The sequence below is a fragment of the Vulpes lagopus genome, chromosome 2 (genome assembly GCF_018345385.1).
Source record: "Vulpes lagopus strain Blue_001 chromosome 2, ASM1834538v1, whole genome shotgun sequence".
Taxonomy (NCBI): Eukaryota; Metazoa; Chordata; class Mammalia; order Carnivora; family Canidae; genus Vulpes; species Vulpes lagopus.
In genome coordinates this window covers 172,616,181-172,630,616 of record NC_054825.1, presented here as the reverse complement: position 1 = coordinate 172,630,616, position 14,436 = coordinate 172,616,181, and the positions used below count along the sequence as shown (strand labels likewise).

At 37.4% G+C, this 14,436-nt stretch overlaps 1 protein-coding gene across 8 annotated transcripts in view; it reads left to right on the top strand.

Annotated features, from left to right (window-relative positions):
• The window catches only part of ZFP82 (ZFP82 zinc finger protein), a 66,632-nt gene extending 52,681 nt beyond the window's left edge, over positions 1-13,951 (top strand). For all 8 annotated transcript variants that reach the window (XM_041745879.1, XM_041745882.1, XM_041745885.1 and 5 more), the window contains 2 exons: positions 1,091-1,183; positions 12,278-13,951. In XM_041745879.1, coding sequence (XP_041601813.1) covers positions 1,091-1,183; positions 12,278-13,635 — 1,451 coding nt within the window. In that variant the 3' untranslated portion in view covers positions 13,636-13,951. The remainder of the gene's footprint in view (positions 1-1,090; positions 1,184-12,277) is intronic.
• The last annotated feature ends 485 nt before the right edge of the window (positions 13,952-14,436 follow it).

Genomic DNA, 14,436 nt, shown 5'->3' with positions numbered 1-14,436 from the left:
TGGTAAAAGAAAGGGCTGGATTTGAATATAGCCTTACTTGTGTCAAAGATTGAGGTTTCACTTTGTGTGAACTCAATATTGCTATAGATGTTTTTTATTTGTTGATGTACAGGTAAGGAAAATAGCTAGACCCTGTATCTTGGTTTTTAATCTATCAAAAGTACACATAATATTTGCAGTGGTAAGTTGGATCAACAGGATTTATTTACAGTTCAAGAACTCATTCCTTTTGTTAATAAACTTACTTACTTTTACCTACTTTTATGATTTAAAGTTAAAAACCCAAGAATGTTGCACTTAATATTATATGACTATCCTAAGAAATAACAATAAATGCCTCTGAAAGCTTTTTGTTTCCTCATAGCAAAATAACAATGACAATTAATAGCTAATAAAATACAACATAAGGGCTAGGGATGCCAACCCCCTACACAGTTGAAAAGCTGCATATAACTTTTGACTCCTCAAAAACTTAACTACTAATAGCCTACTGTTGATCAGAATTTACTGGCAACATAAACAGTTGATTAATATGTATTTTATATATGTATTACATACTTTATTCTTAGGATAAAGTAAGCTAGAGAAGAGAAAATATAAAGAAAATCATAAAGAAGAGAAAATACCTTTACATACTGTACTGTATCCAAAAAAAAATTCACATATATATGGAACCTTGCAGTTCAATCTTGCATTGTTCAAGGGTTGACTGTAAACATAGTGCTGAGTACGTATTCTAGACAATGTTTAGATATAGATATATGTTAATGTAACTATCACAACAGTTGTGTATGATAGGTACTATTACTGTTCTTAAAACAGATATGGCAGAGATAGGATTTGAACTCAGGCAATCTGTACTCAACCACTATTGCCTGTCAAGGATTACTTGTATGAATATAAATTAATCTATTTATTATGTAACCTTAATATGAATGTTTTTTAACTATCTTGCCTTTCTTTGTTCTAAAGGCTTTATCAGTTACCATTTGACCTATAGTTTATTAAAAATTTAACCAAGACTGAATCAAAGTAATTTTGAATGTATTTTTTATTTCCATTTCACCTCACATTTCTTTTCTCTAACCAGGATGCTTCATTTCTAAGCCAGATGTGATTTCCTTATTGGAACAAGGGAAAGAGCCCTGGAAGGTTGTGAGGAAAGGAAGGAGGCGATATCTAGGTGAGTGAGAGCCAATTGAGCAATAGGAAGCCATCACAGAGGAAACCACTCAACTAATTGGGGAAAAGAGGCACACTCTACTGATGTTGTTTAGAAAGTCTATTTATTTATTTATTTATTTATTTATTTATTTATTTATTTATTTAGGATTTTATTTATTTATTTGAGAGAGAGAGCAAGAGTAGAGGGGAGGGGCAGATTCCTGGCTGAGCAGGGAGCCTGATGCAGCTGGATCCCAGAATCCTGAGATCATACCCTGTACTGAAGGCAGATGCTTAACCAACTGAGCCACCCAGGTACCCCTAGAACTCTCTTTATCCCATTTACCACTCTTTTGTTGTTTCAAATTTTCCTTCCCTTTGAAAGGGTCATGGGTGGAGAGGTGTTTTCTTTGTTCCCTATTGACAAACATTCTGTATATATTTTGAATCAGCTGTTTCCTTTTTGCATTCATAAATAATAGATAGACAGACAGACAGACTGGCTGACTGACTTTATCTACCTACCTCTGTGCTGGGCACTGTGCTAGATACTATCAATATAGTGGTAAACAAAACCAATAGAGTTTCTGTCCCCATGGAATTTATCTTGTAATAAGAGACACATAGTAACTGTAAATAAATAGGAAATATAATTTCAGGTACTATGAAATAAAGTAAGCAGAATAAGGGAATAGAAAATGGTGTGGGAAAAAAGGCTATTTTAGGTATGGTCTTAAAAGACTTATTTATTTATTTATTTGTACTTTTCTAAGATTTTTTATTTTATTTATTCATGAGAGACAGAGAGAGGCAGAGACATACGCAGAGGAAGAAGCAGGCTCCCTGCAGGGAGCCCGATGTGGGACTCGATCCCGGGTCTCCAGGATCATGCCTTGGGCAGGCACTAAACCACTGGGCCACCCAGGTGTCCCTGAAAAGCCTTTTTAGAAAAAATAAAAGACTATGAAGAAGAGTATGCTTGACATTGTAATAATATATGTTTTATCAGCAAAGTTTCATACGAATTGCTCTAGAAAATAGATCCTTAAATGACAGAATATAATTCTTTGCTTTTTTCCATGTGTGTGTGTGTATATATATATATATATATCTGCCTTCATATCAGGAAGAAATATGAGTGTAATAGACTATAGGGAGAAAGATCCCTTGATTTAGCTTCTACCTACCTTTGTACTATTTTCATCTCTCTTTGAACATCATCTTAAAAAAAGATCCTTGGGGCTCCTGGGTGGCTCAGTCAGTTAAGTGATCAACTCTTGATCTCAGCTCAGGTCTTGATCTCAGGGTTGTGAGTTCAAGCCCCACATTGGGATCCATGCTGGGTATGAAGCCTACTTAAAAAAAATTCCTCAAAATTCTTTATATAGAGGTGTATGTTCAGTTTGTATTTTGTTCTCTGTACATTCAGGTCTGGCTGAGGACACTCATTTTAGGCTAAGAGTTCTTGTTTTGTAACAGGGCCATTTCATGGCCCATACTGTCTATAACATTATATCTTCTGACTCACTTTCTACCACAGGAAAGAAAAACATGCTTTTTATCCCATTCCTACCTTATTTTCTTTTTCACAGTTAGATAATTAAGTGACATTTACCACTGTCAATGTTGGAAAAACAATGAAATGTGGAAGTTCCGAATGAATAAAACAGTATCAATTTACTAAGGAAGTATTTAGCCAAAATGACCACTGTTGATTTAGACATTTTAAACAAGATCATTTTTTCTTTCATTTTCTTTTCTTCGTTTCTCCTTTAAGTAATTTTTATTGAAGTATAATATGCATACAGAAAAGTAGATAGATGAGGGAAGGCTTTTTTGAGGATGTGATATTTAAGGAGACACGTGAAGGCTCAAGCTATGTGATTTTCTAGGGCAAGAGCCTTCTGAGCCAATAATAGAAAAGGCCAAAGGAGGGCAGCCTGGGTGGCTCAGCGGTTTAGTGCCACCTTCGGCCCAGGGCATGATCCTGGAGTCCTGGCATCGAGTCCCACATCGGGCTTCCTGCGTGGAGCCTGCTTCTCCCTCTGCCTGTGTCTCTGCCTCTCTCTCTCTCTCTCTCTCTCTCTCTGTCTCTCATGAATAAATAAATAAAATCTTTAAAAAAAAAAAAAAGAAAGAAAGAAAAGGCCGAAGGAGGAAGCTAGCTTTGTACGTTTGAGAAGTGAAAAAAAAGGCCATTACAGCTAGAAGAGGAAAAAGGGGAAGGGAAAGTAACAAAAAATGAGATCATTAAGAAAAATTGAAAGCTATAGCCTGCTCTATGATCTAAAATGATCCCTCTGGGGGACCCTGGGTGGCTCAGTCAGTTACGCATACAACTCTTGATTTTGGCTCAGGTCATGATCATTGCATCAGACCCTAGCTCAACACAGAGTCTACTTATCCCTCTCCCTTTGCTTCTCCCATAGCTTGCATGCATGCATGCTCTTGAATGAATGAGTGAGTGAGTGAGTGAATGAATGAATGAATTTTTAAAAATTAAAAAAAAAAGATCTGTCTGGTTGAGCACATAGCAGAAAAGACCACTATAGGGGCAATTTCAGCTGTTCGACTAGAAGTAATGATGGTTTAATTAAGAATGGCAACAGTAGGAAGTAGTAAGAAGCTCTTAGATTTGTGATATGTATGAAAGTGATGCCAGAAGAACATGCTGATCATAAATGGATCATGTGGGAAAAAGACTTATCAAAAGAGGAGATAAGGGTGTTAGCTCAAACAGCTAGGTGAACGGAAGTACATTTTTCTGAAATGGGGAAGATAAGAAGAAGAGCAGGAAACACTGAGTTTCTGTTTTGGATATTTGACTCTGAGATGTGTGTTTCTCTTTGAGATGTTGATTAAGCAGCTGAATATGTATACCTAGAGCTTAGGGAGAAATTATGGTCTGTTGTATATCTGGCGTCTTTCTGGTTGGAATTTAAATCCATGCATCTGAACTTGATCATCTAAGGAAGGCATGCAGAAGGAAGAAAGCAAACAAGGGAAATGGGCCTAAGGATTGATTTATGGGCACTCCACCATCTAGACCTTTTTTTTTTTTTTTTTAATTTTATTTATTTTTTTTTTTTAATTTTTATTTATTTATGATAGTCACAGTGAGAGAGAGAGAGGCAGAGAGACACAGGCAGAGGGAGAAGCAGGCTCCATACACCGGGAGCCCGATGTGGGATTCAATCCCGGGTCTCCAGGATCGCGCCCTGGGCCAAAGGCAGGCGCCAAACCGCTGTGCCACCCAGGGATCCCCCCATCTAGACCTTTGAAAGAGGAGACAGCAAAGAAGATTTAGAAGGAGCAGCTGCTGACATAAAATGTTTCGAAATGAGTGGAGTAGACAATGAAGATGGAGAATGCTGGTTGACTTCAGTGAACTAAATCTAATGGCAGTGAAGTCAGGGTGAAAACATGATTGAAATGACATAATGAGAGGAGGGTAGGTGAGGCAGTGATGAGAATGAGTATAAGACAACTCTTTGGAGGAATTGTGTATGAAAGGAAGCTGGGAAATGGAGTTCAGGGGCACCTGGGTGGCTCAGTTGATTAAGTTTCTGCCTAGGCTCAGGTCATGTCTCAGGGTCCTGGGATTGAGCCCTACATCAGGCTCCCTACAACGGGGAGTCTGCTTCTCCCTCTCTTCACTCATGTCCTCTCTCTGTCTCTCTCAAATGAAAAAATAAAATCTTAAAAAAAAAAAAAAAGAAATGGAGTTCATAGTTAAACTGGGGGTATGAGTTACAAGCAGTGTATTTTGTGATATGATATATTAGAGCATGTTTTGTGTGCTCACGAGAATGATTCTCTAGGTGGGGAAATTGATGCAAGAGAGAAAGAATATAATGGTGGGAGCTGTGTCCTTGAGGTTGGAGTGGAGGAAGGGGGATATGATCTAGAGAACAGGAGGGTATAAAAAAGAAAACAATATAATTATGAATGCAGGTTGGTCAGGGTGTTGGAGAGAAAATAGACTATTCTATCATTGTTATTTTCTCAGTGAAATAAGAAAGATGATCATGAATAGAATGTGAAGATTATTCAATATTAGCTTCAATATTTAGCATTCAGTGTGGGCTTATCCAGTGTGATTAAAATTCTCAGAAGTACAGTTTCTTAAATGTCAGGTTTTATTATTTAGAGATCTTTGTACATTGTCCCCAGTATTGAAATGCAAATAGGACTAACTTGGGACCCAATCTGTTATGTCGCAGACCTTGTATCAACAAAGCAGTGTTAGTTAATAATAAAATGTCCATTGGGATGCCTGGGTGGCTCAGTGGTTGGGCGCCTGCCTTCGGTTCAGGTCTGATCCCGGGATGCGGGATCGGGTCCTGCATCGGGCTCCCTGCGGGGAGCCTGCTTCTCCCTCTGCTTATGTCTCTGCCTCTCTCTCTCAGTCTGTGTCTCTCATGAATAAATGAATCTTTAAAAATAATAAAATAAAATGTTCAGGGGCACTTGAGTGGCTTAGTCGGTTAAGCATCTGCTTTCAGCTCCAGGTCATGATCCCAGGATCCTGGGATCAAGCCTTGCATTGGGCTCCCTGCTCAGTGAGGAGTCTGCCTCTCTCTTTCCCTCTGCACCCCTCAAGCCCCCCATCTCAAAGTCTTTACAAAATAAAAATAAACTGTCCAAAGTAATAAGTACAGGTGATATATATGACATTTTCTCTCTCTTTTTTTAAGATTTTATTTATTTGAGAGAGAGAGTGAGCACAGAGTGAGAGGGAGAAGCAGACTTCCTGCTGAGCAGAGATCCTGAGGCAGGGCTTGATCCCAGTACTCTGAGGTCATGACCTGAGCCACCCAGCTGCCCCTATATGACATTTTCTTTTCATTAAGGGTGCTTCTCTACAAAGCATATTTATTATTTTTATATTTATGTTTTTAGGGGATAAAAAAGAAATCTTATATTTTTCTATATTCTCATTAGCAGTCTTCAGTAGAATAGAAATCCTTAGATCAATAGAATTGGGCCTGGCACTTGGTCTATTAATTCATATAAACAGAGTAGATACTAATATATATATATATATATATATATATATACACACACACATACATATAATCATATATATAAATATATAATCTTATATATATAAATAATCTTATATATATTAGTATCTAACCTGTTTTTATACATATATATACACACACATATATATGTATATACACACTGTAAAAGTATTATTTTAGATCTCAACATTAAAACATATTTGTCAATTCTTTTGAGATGTGTCCAAGCCTGCCTTTTTATTGTGTCTCTTTGTATTTAATTTTTCATCTAAACCACACATAGTGCCTTTTTTTCTAGTTTTAGTTTTTTTCTAGTTTTAAGTTTTTTAAGTAGAACAAGAACCAGACTTGCAGTGTGAGTGCAGAATACTCCTTGATTGTCATGTTTTCCCCCATCCTTTACTCTTGTCCAACAATTAATTTTTGACAGCTGTGATTTTTAACAATATGTATTTATGACCATTTTTTCCAGTATTCAGTTTCGTTTTCATAGAGTCAGTCTCTTCTCATAGTTGCCCACGAGTTTATATATTACCTAATTAAATTAGATACCTTAAGGGAAAAGGTAAAACTGACCTAAACTTGTTTGGAATGAACACTCCCTTGTAAGGCAAAAGTGCCTTGTCACCTGGACCTGTGGATGTGACTCTATCCCCAAGACATGAGCAGCTATTAGTTTCTCTCTCATGCCTTAGTCCTCATGTCCATTGCCAACTCTGGAAGCAGGTAGAAGTTGCTGTCTGGCCTAAGGGAGATAATCTGCAGGATTTGATCTACCTGGCCATTTTGAGCATAATATTTATCCCATTGTCAGCCATTGTCTCCCTACCTGCTCAATTTCTCAGCATAAACAGACCCTCCATAGGCCACTCACCTTGTACAGAGTAATCTCCAACTGTGATTTGGTGTGTCATTTCTTTAGAAAATCTAATGTCAGGCAGCCTGAGTGGCTTAGTAGTTTAGCGCAGCCTTCAGCCCAGCTCGGGATCCTGGAGACCCAGGATCGAGTCCTACGTTGGGCTCCCTGCATGGAACCTGCTTCTCCCTCTCCCTGTGTCTCTGCCTCTCTCTCATGAATAAATAAATAAAATCTTAAAAAAAAAAAAATCTAATGTCAAATACTTCATGAGTATTTCAGAGTTTTCTTCATTACTATCATGACTGGGATCTTCTTTTCTCCATTATATTTTATTGTTAAATGAATATATGAAAGTTACTAGCTTTTGTATTTTGATTTTTATATCATACTACCCTACTTAAATTGTTATCATTTAAATTATTTAAACCTCTTAAGTTTTCCAGTTATGCAATCACCATCTGGAAATACAAGTTTACCTCCTTCTAAATTTTTCTACCTCTGGCTTTTTTCCAAACCCCCCCCCCTTTTTTAAAGATTTATTTATTTATTTATGATAGACATAGAAAGAGAGGCAGAGATATAGGAGTAGGAGGAGGGAGAAGCAGGCTCCATGCTGGGAGCCCGACGCGGGACTCAATCCCGGGACTCCAGGATCGCGCCCTGGGCCAAAGGCAGGCGCCAAACCACCGAGCCACCCAGGGATCCCCGCAAACTCCCCTTTTGTTAAAATAATATATATTTTATAATTTTATTTTATTTTATTTTATTTTATTTTATTTTATTTTATTTATATTTATCATTTTAGAGAAGTAATAATTTCTATTTTATTTTGCCATTCCTTTAAATCAGGAATGGTTCTTATTTTAGTTGCCTTTCAACATCTGTGGAGTTGATCATGTGATTTTTTCCCCTCTCCACAGCCTTATTAACATGTTGATTTATTTGGGGGCACCTCGGTGGCTCAGTTAGTTAAGCATCCAACTCTTGACTTTGGCTCAGGTCATGGTCTCAGAGTCTTGAGATCAAGCCCTGCATTGGGCTCCCCCTGTTGAGTCTGTTTCTCTCCCTCTCTCTCTGCCCCCTCCCTGCTCATGCACTCTCTCTCTCTCTCAAATAAATAAATAAAATTTTAAAAGTATGAATTTATTTTAATAGATTTCCCCATAATGGACCATTCTAACATTCTTTGAATAAGCAGTACTGGGTCTTTCAATGTGCTCTTTTATTAGATGTTTAGAATTTTTATATCAGTTTTCAGAAAATTGGTATGTGGTTTTCTTTTTATGAATAGTCTTTGTTTACTATGGTATTACTTTATGAAAATAGTTTGGAAGTCCTCCTTTTTCTTAGCTCTCAGTCTAATTGAATTTGAATGGCCTGTTCTCTAGTGCTTCTTTCCTAAAAGAAGGATATGGTAAGTGTCCATATCCAAACACATTCTCTGTTTGCTCTATGGAAATTAATGTTTAAACATTGTATCTCTTCTGTGGTCAGTTTTGGTAAATTACTTTTTCCTAGAAAATTATTCATTTTAGCTGTGTTTTATAATTTATCGGCAAAGTTGCCCCTTTTCAGTTATCCTCTGTATTCATGCTTAGTCTCATTTTGTTATGTCTTCTTTTTTTTCCAAAGATTTTATTTATTTGAGAGAGAGAAAGCATGCACCTGCATGTAGACATGGGTGGGGGCAGAGGAATAAGCAGGCTCACTGCTCAGCAGGGAGCCTGATCCAGGGCTGGTTCCCAGGACCCTGCTATTATGATCAGTTAAGCATCTCTTTAACCAACTGAGCCACCCAGGCGCCCCTCACTTTGCTATTTCTTATTTGTGTGCTTACCTGCTGTTTATATTAACTAACACTTTATCTGTTTTGCTACTTTGTTTTTTAAAAGAATTTTTTGTGGGCATTTTTGAAGATTTTATTTATTTATTCATGGGAGACACAGAAAAAGGCAGAGGCATAGGCAGAGGGAGAAGCAGGCTCCCTCTAGGGAGCCTGATGTGGGACCTGGTCCTAGGACCCTGGGATCATGACCTCAGCCAAAGGCAGGTGCTCAGCTACTGAGCTACCCAGGTGCCCCAAATGGTTTTGTTTTATGTATTAGTTCTTTTTTTCTGTTTTCTGACTAACTGATTAATCTTATTAATTGATATAAGATTAATTTCTTCTGCTTTGTTTCAGTTTACTTTAACTTTATTCTTTTTCTGATTTATTTTTAATTAATTTTTTCTCATGTTTATAGCTGTAAATAAGCTTTTATTTTATTTTTTTATTTATTTTTGTAAATAAGTTTTTAAATTTTGTTCTAAGCACTTTGTTTATATTCTGTAGATATTAATTTGGATTTTAAAATTATCATTTTTTTTAAAGATTTATTTATTCATTCATTCAGAGAGAGCGAAGAGAGAGGCAAAGACGCAGGCGGAGGGAGAAACAGGCTCCATGCAGGGAGCCCGATGTGGGACTCGATCCCGGGTCTCCAGGATCACACCCCAGGCTGCAGGCGGCGCTAAACTACTGCGCCACCGGGGCTGCCCTAAAATTATCATTGTTTTCTAAAAAAACAGAAATCCTGTTTTGTAGTTTATTTCCTATTGATCTAAAAGTTATTTATTTATGTAAAGATTTTATTTATTTATTCATGAGACACACACAGAGAGAGAGAGAGAGAGGCAGAGACAGGCAGAGGGAGAAGCAAGCTCCATGCAGGGAGCCTGACGTGGGACTCGATACAGGGACCCCAGAATCACGCCCTGGGCTAGAGGTACGCGCTGAACCGCTGAGCCACCCAGGGGTTCCATTATAAGTTATTTAATATAGACTTCTAAAATTTCAAGTGGATTTACTTTTGGATTTTAAATTTTATTATGTCTAGCTTTAGTAGAAAATGTCTGTGATTTTAACCTTTTTTATGCAGACCATATAATTTAATTCATAACATCCTCCTTTTTTTCTCATACATAACTCATTTAGCACTTAAATATTTCTCTGGCTATTTCTCCTTCTGGTTTACCATCTTCTCTCAAAATCTAACATGAGCTTTGTTAGCAATTCTTCACACTCAAGTGACGGCAAGACCCTTTGTCCCTATTAGTGAATTCCTTGCATATCTGTCTTTTTTCTCTTTTTTTGTTGCTAAGGATTTCATTAAAAAATCAGTAAAGTATAAACATGTTTTCCTGTGTGGAAAATCACTGGCACATATTTCTGGAAATACAAGAATGGCTCTAAAGGAATGGAAAGGAGACCTGAGCAAGGGGATGAGAGAACAAAACCAGTTGAGCATTTATAAAATGGATGAGTAATAGAATGAGCTTAGACAGAGGGATTAATGAATAAAACTCTTCAGTACTTTTATTGTGACATTGAGACAAAAGGTAACTCATGGCTATGTGATGATAGATAAGGGGTTTAAGCAATGAAAGGATAAATAAGAGTATACAATCACCATTTTCCATTTCTATATTTAGATGGACTAGCTTGGAAGAATAAAGGGAATATTTAATCATTGTTGTAAGATGGGAGAGATTAGAGACAGAAATATATTCCAAATAAGTATTAACCATGGGAATTAGTGAAACCTATTAAGTGCTATGGATGTATTTTTTAATAGAGAGTAAAATAGAGATTGCTACTCCCATTGAAGAGATTTAAGAGTGGGATGCCTGCATGGTTTAGCGGTTGAGCATCTGCCTTTGGCTCAGCTTGTGATCCTGGAGTCCCAGGATCAAGTCCCACATTGGGCTTCGTGCATGGAGCCTGCTTTTCCCTCTGCTTATGTCTCTGCCCCTCTCTTTCTGTGTTTCTCATGAATAAATAAATCTTAAAAAAAAAAAAAGGTTTAAGAGTAAGAAAAGGAGCAACAATTGGAAAAAATTATAAATATGTAATTTCAGCACAGATGTTGATACCTAATACATGTATAAGAACAGAGATTTATATACTGACAGTAGAATCAGCCTTAAAGGAAGTGACTTTTGACCTAAGACCCCAGGATGAGAAGTAGCCACAGTGCAAAAAACCCAAGGAGAAGATTTGTGGGAGATAGAGCAGACTGAGATGATGTGTTATAGGTAAGTTGAGGCCTTTTAACCACAGCAAGTTTTATTTTAGTTTAAGAATAAAGAGAAATTGTTGAAAAAAGTTAAGTATGATTTCTTAACCTTTCCATTCCATCAGAGTTGTGTGAAGAACATTAAATATAGGACTGGTCAGGACTATAGAATCTGATCCAGGTGTTTTATTTATTTTATTTTTTTTAAAGATTTTATTTATTCATTCATGAGAAACCGAGGCAGAGACACAGGCAGAGGGAAAAGCAGGTGCCCTATGGGACATGGGACTCAATCCTGGGACTCTGGATCATGCCCGAGCTGAAGGCAGACCTCAACTCCTGAGCCACCCAGGCATCCCTGATTCAGGTGTTTTAGGTGGCATCTAAACCTCAATATTTAGGGGCACATGCATGGCTCATTCAGTTGAGTGTCCAACTCTTGGTTTCAGCTCAGGTCATGATCTCAAGGTTGTGGGATTGAGCCCTGGGTCAGGCTCTGTGCTCAGTGGGGAGTCTTCTTGGGAATCTCTCTCTCCCTCTACCTACCCCTGCTGCATATGCATGGGTGTGCTCTTTCAAATAAATAAACCTTAAAAAAATAATCATCATATTTATAATATGATTTTAATCATATTAATGATTTAATAATCATCAATATTTATCCCTATGATTCTACTTCACATCTCAATTTGAGATCCACTGATTTTATATGTTTATTAATCACCAGTCTCACTTTTTTCTTTTTAAAGATTTTATTTATTTTTTCATGAGAGACACAGAGAGAGAGAGGTGGGCAGAGACACAGGCAGAGGGAGAAGCAGGCTCCATAGAGGGAGCCCGATGTGGGACTTGATCCTGGATCTCCAGGATCATGCCCTGGGCTGAATGCAGGTGCTAAACCGCTGAGCCACCCGGGCTGCCCACCAGTCTCACTTTCTTAACATCAATTTTCATTTTTCCTGGTGTTACCTTATGCTTTTTTTTTTCAAGTTGTATAACTATATTTTTAAAATTTCATTGAGCATTACTTCAGTTGTCTTTTATTTCTACTGTAGAAATTTCACTTCTTTTTATTTTTTTTTCTTTTTTTTTTCTTTTTTTTTTTCTTTTTTTTTTTTTTCACTTCTTTTTAAAAAAGGAAACCATGTGTTTGCTCTCTTATTTTCTTTCAGATTTAGAGAACAGATATGAGACCAAGAAGTTACCTTCAGAGAATGACGTTTATGAAATAAACTTACCCCAATGGAAGATAATGGAAAGGATTAAAAACCATGGCCTTAAGGGCCTAATTTTAAAAAGTGATTGGGAGTCCAAAAGAAAATTTGAAGGGCAGGAGGGATATTTCAGTCAAATGAAAATTGCATCTCAAAAAGTGTCTTCTTACCAAACACGCACATCTCCGACTCCACATCAGAGAATTCATTTTGTGGAGAAACCCTATGAATGTAAAGAATGTGGGAAATCCTTTAGAGTACGCCAACAGCTTACTTTTCATCATAGAATTCATACTGGTGAAAAACCCTATGAATGTAAGGAATGCGGAATGGCCTTTAGACAGACTGCACACCTTACTCGACATCAGAGACTTCATTCCGGTGAAAAACTCTATGAATGTAAGGAATGTGGAGAATCTTTCATATGTGGCCCAGACCTCAGAGTACATCAGAAAATTCATATTGGTGAGAAGCCCTATGAATGTAAAGAATGTGGGAAGGCCTTCAGAGTACGTGGACAACTTACTCTTCATCAGAGAATTCATACTGGTGAGAAACCCTATGTATGTACAGAATGTGGAAAGGCCTTTAGACAGTATGCACACCTTACCCGACATCAGAAGCTTAATATTGCCGACAAGCTCTATGAATGTAAAGAATGTGGGAAGGCCTTTTTGTGTGGCTCTGGCCTTAGAGTACATCACAAACTTCATACTGGTGAGAAGCCCTATGAATGTAAGGAATGTGGGAAAGCCTTTAGAGTGAGACAACAATTAACACTCCACCAGAGAATTCATACTGGAGAGAAACCCTATGAATGTAAGGAATGTGGAAAGACCTTTAGTCGTGGTTATCATCTTATTCTTCATCACAGAATTCATACTGGTGAGAAACCTTACGAATGTAAGGAATGTTGGAAGGCCTTTAGTCGTTACTCACAACTGATTTCACACCAAAGTATTCATATTGGAGTTAAACCCTATGACTGCAAGGAATGTGGGAAGGCTTTTAGATTACTCTCCCAACTTACACAACATCAGAGTATTCATATTGGTGAGAAACCCTATAAATGTAAGGAATGTGGGAAGGCCTTTAGATTGCGCCAAAAACTTACTCTACATCAGAGTATTCATACTGGTGAAAAACCTTTTGAATGTAAGGAATGTAGGAAGGCTTTTAGACTTAATTCATCCCTTATTCAACATCTGAGGATTCATTCTGGTGAGAAACCCTATGAATGTAAGGAATGTAAGAAAGCCTTTAGGCAACATTCACACCTTACCCATCATCTGAAAATTCATAATGTAAAAATATAGTTTTTCAATCCTGTGTTGTAGAGCAGTCTATGAATATAGTAATTAATCCCTATTGCTTCCTTTATATAAGCAACTGACTTGGCATGAGAGGTTTTATATCATTAAAAGAATGTTAATGTATTCCACCATCACTTAAACCTGATAAACTTCACATTTATTCTAAAAACTAATCCTATCAATGTAAAAAATGTGAGAGACACTTATCATCTCTGTCCTGTCAGTTTCCCACTTGTATTATGTTGACAAGATGCTTTACTGCTATGTGCTATAATTTTTTCATTTGTAAAATGGTAATATAATACTGTGGCAGAATAAAGATTGCTGTAAATTCTTTGACATTTCTCCCCCACCATCAAGAGCTGGAATCTGCATCCCTTCCCCTTGAGACTGAGCAGACTGTGACCACTTTGATTAGTAGAAGTATTGCTATGCCAGTTTCAGGACTCAGGCTTTACTGGTAGATTTTACTTCATCTCTTGGGATGCTCTCTTAAGCTTAGGCCCTGAATTATGTTAAAAAGTCTGGCTGCTGTGCTGGGGAGACCACATGGAGAAGCCCTAAGACTACAAAGAAAGGAAGCGCACCCTTCTGAGCCCAGACTTCCACACATGCCTACCAAGACACCAGACATTTGAGTGAAGTAGTGTTGAATCCTCCAGACTAGCCAGCAGCTGAATGCCATTGAATGACTTGAGTTGATGCCATATAAAACAGATGAATCTACCAACTGAGCCCCTGCCCAAATTTCTGACCCATATGATCATGTATAACAAAACAATTGTTTTAAGCCACTAAATTTTG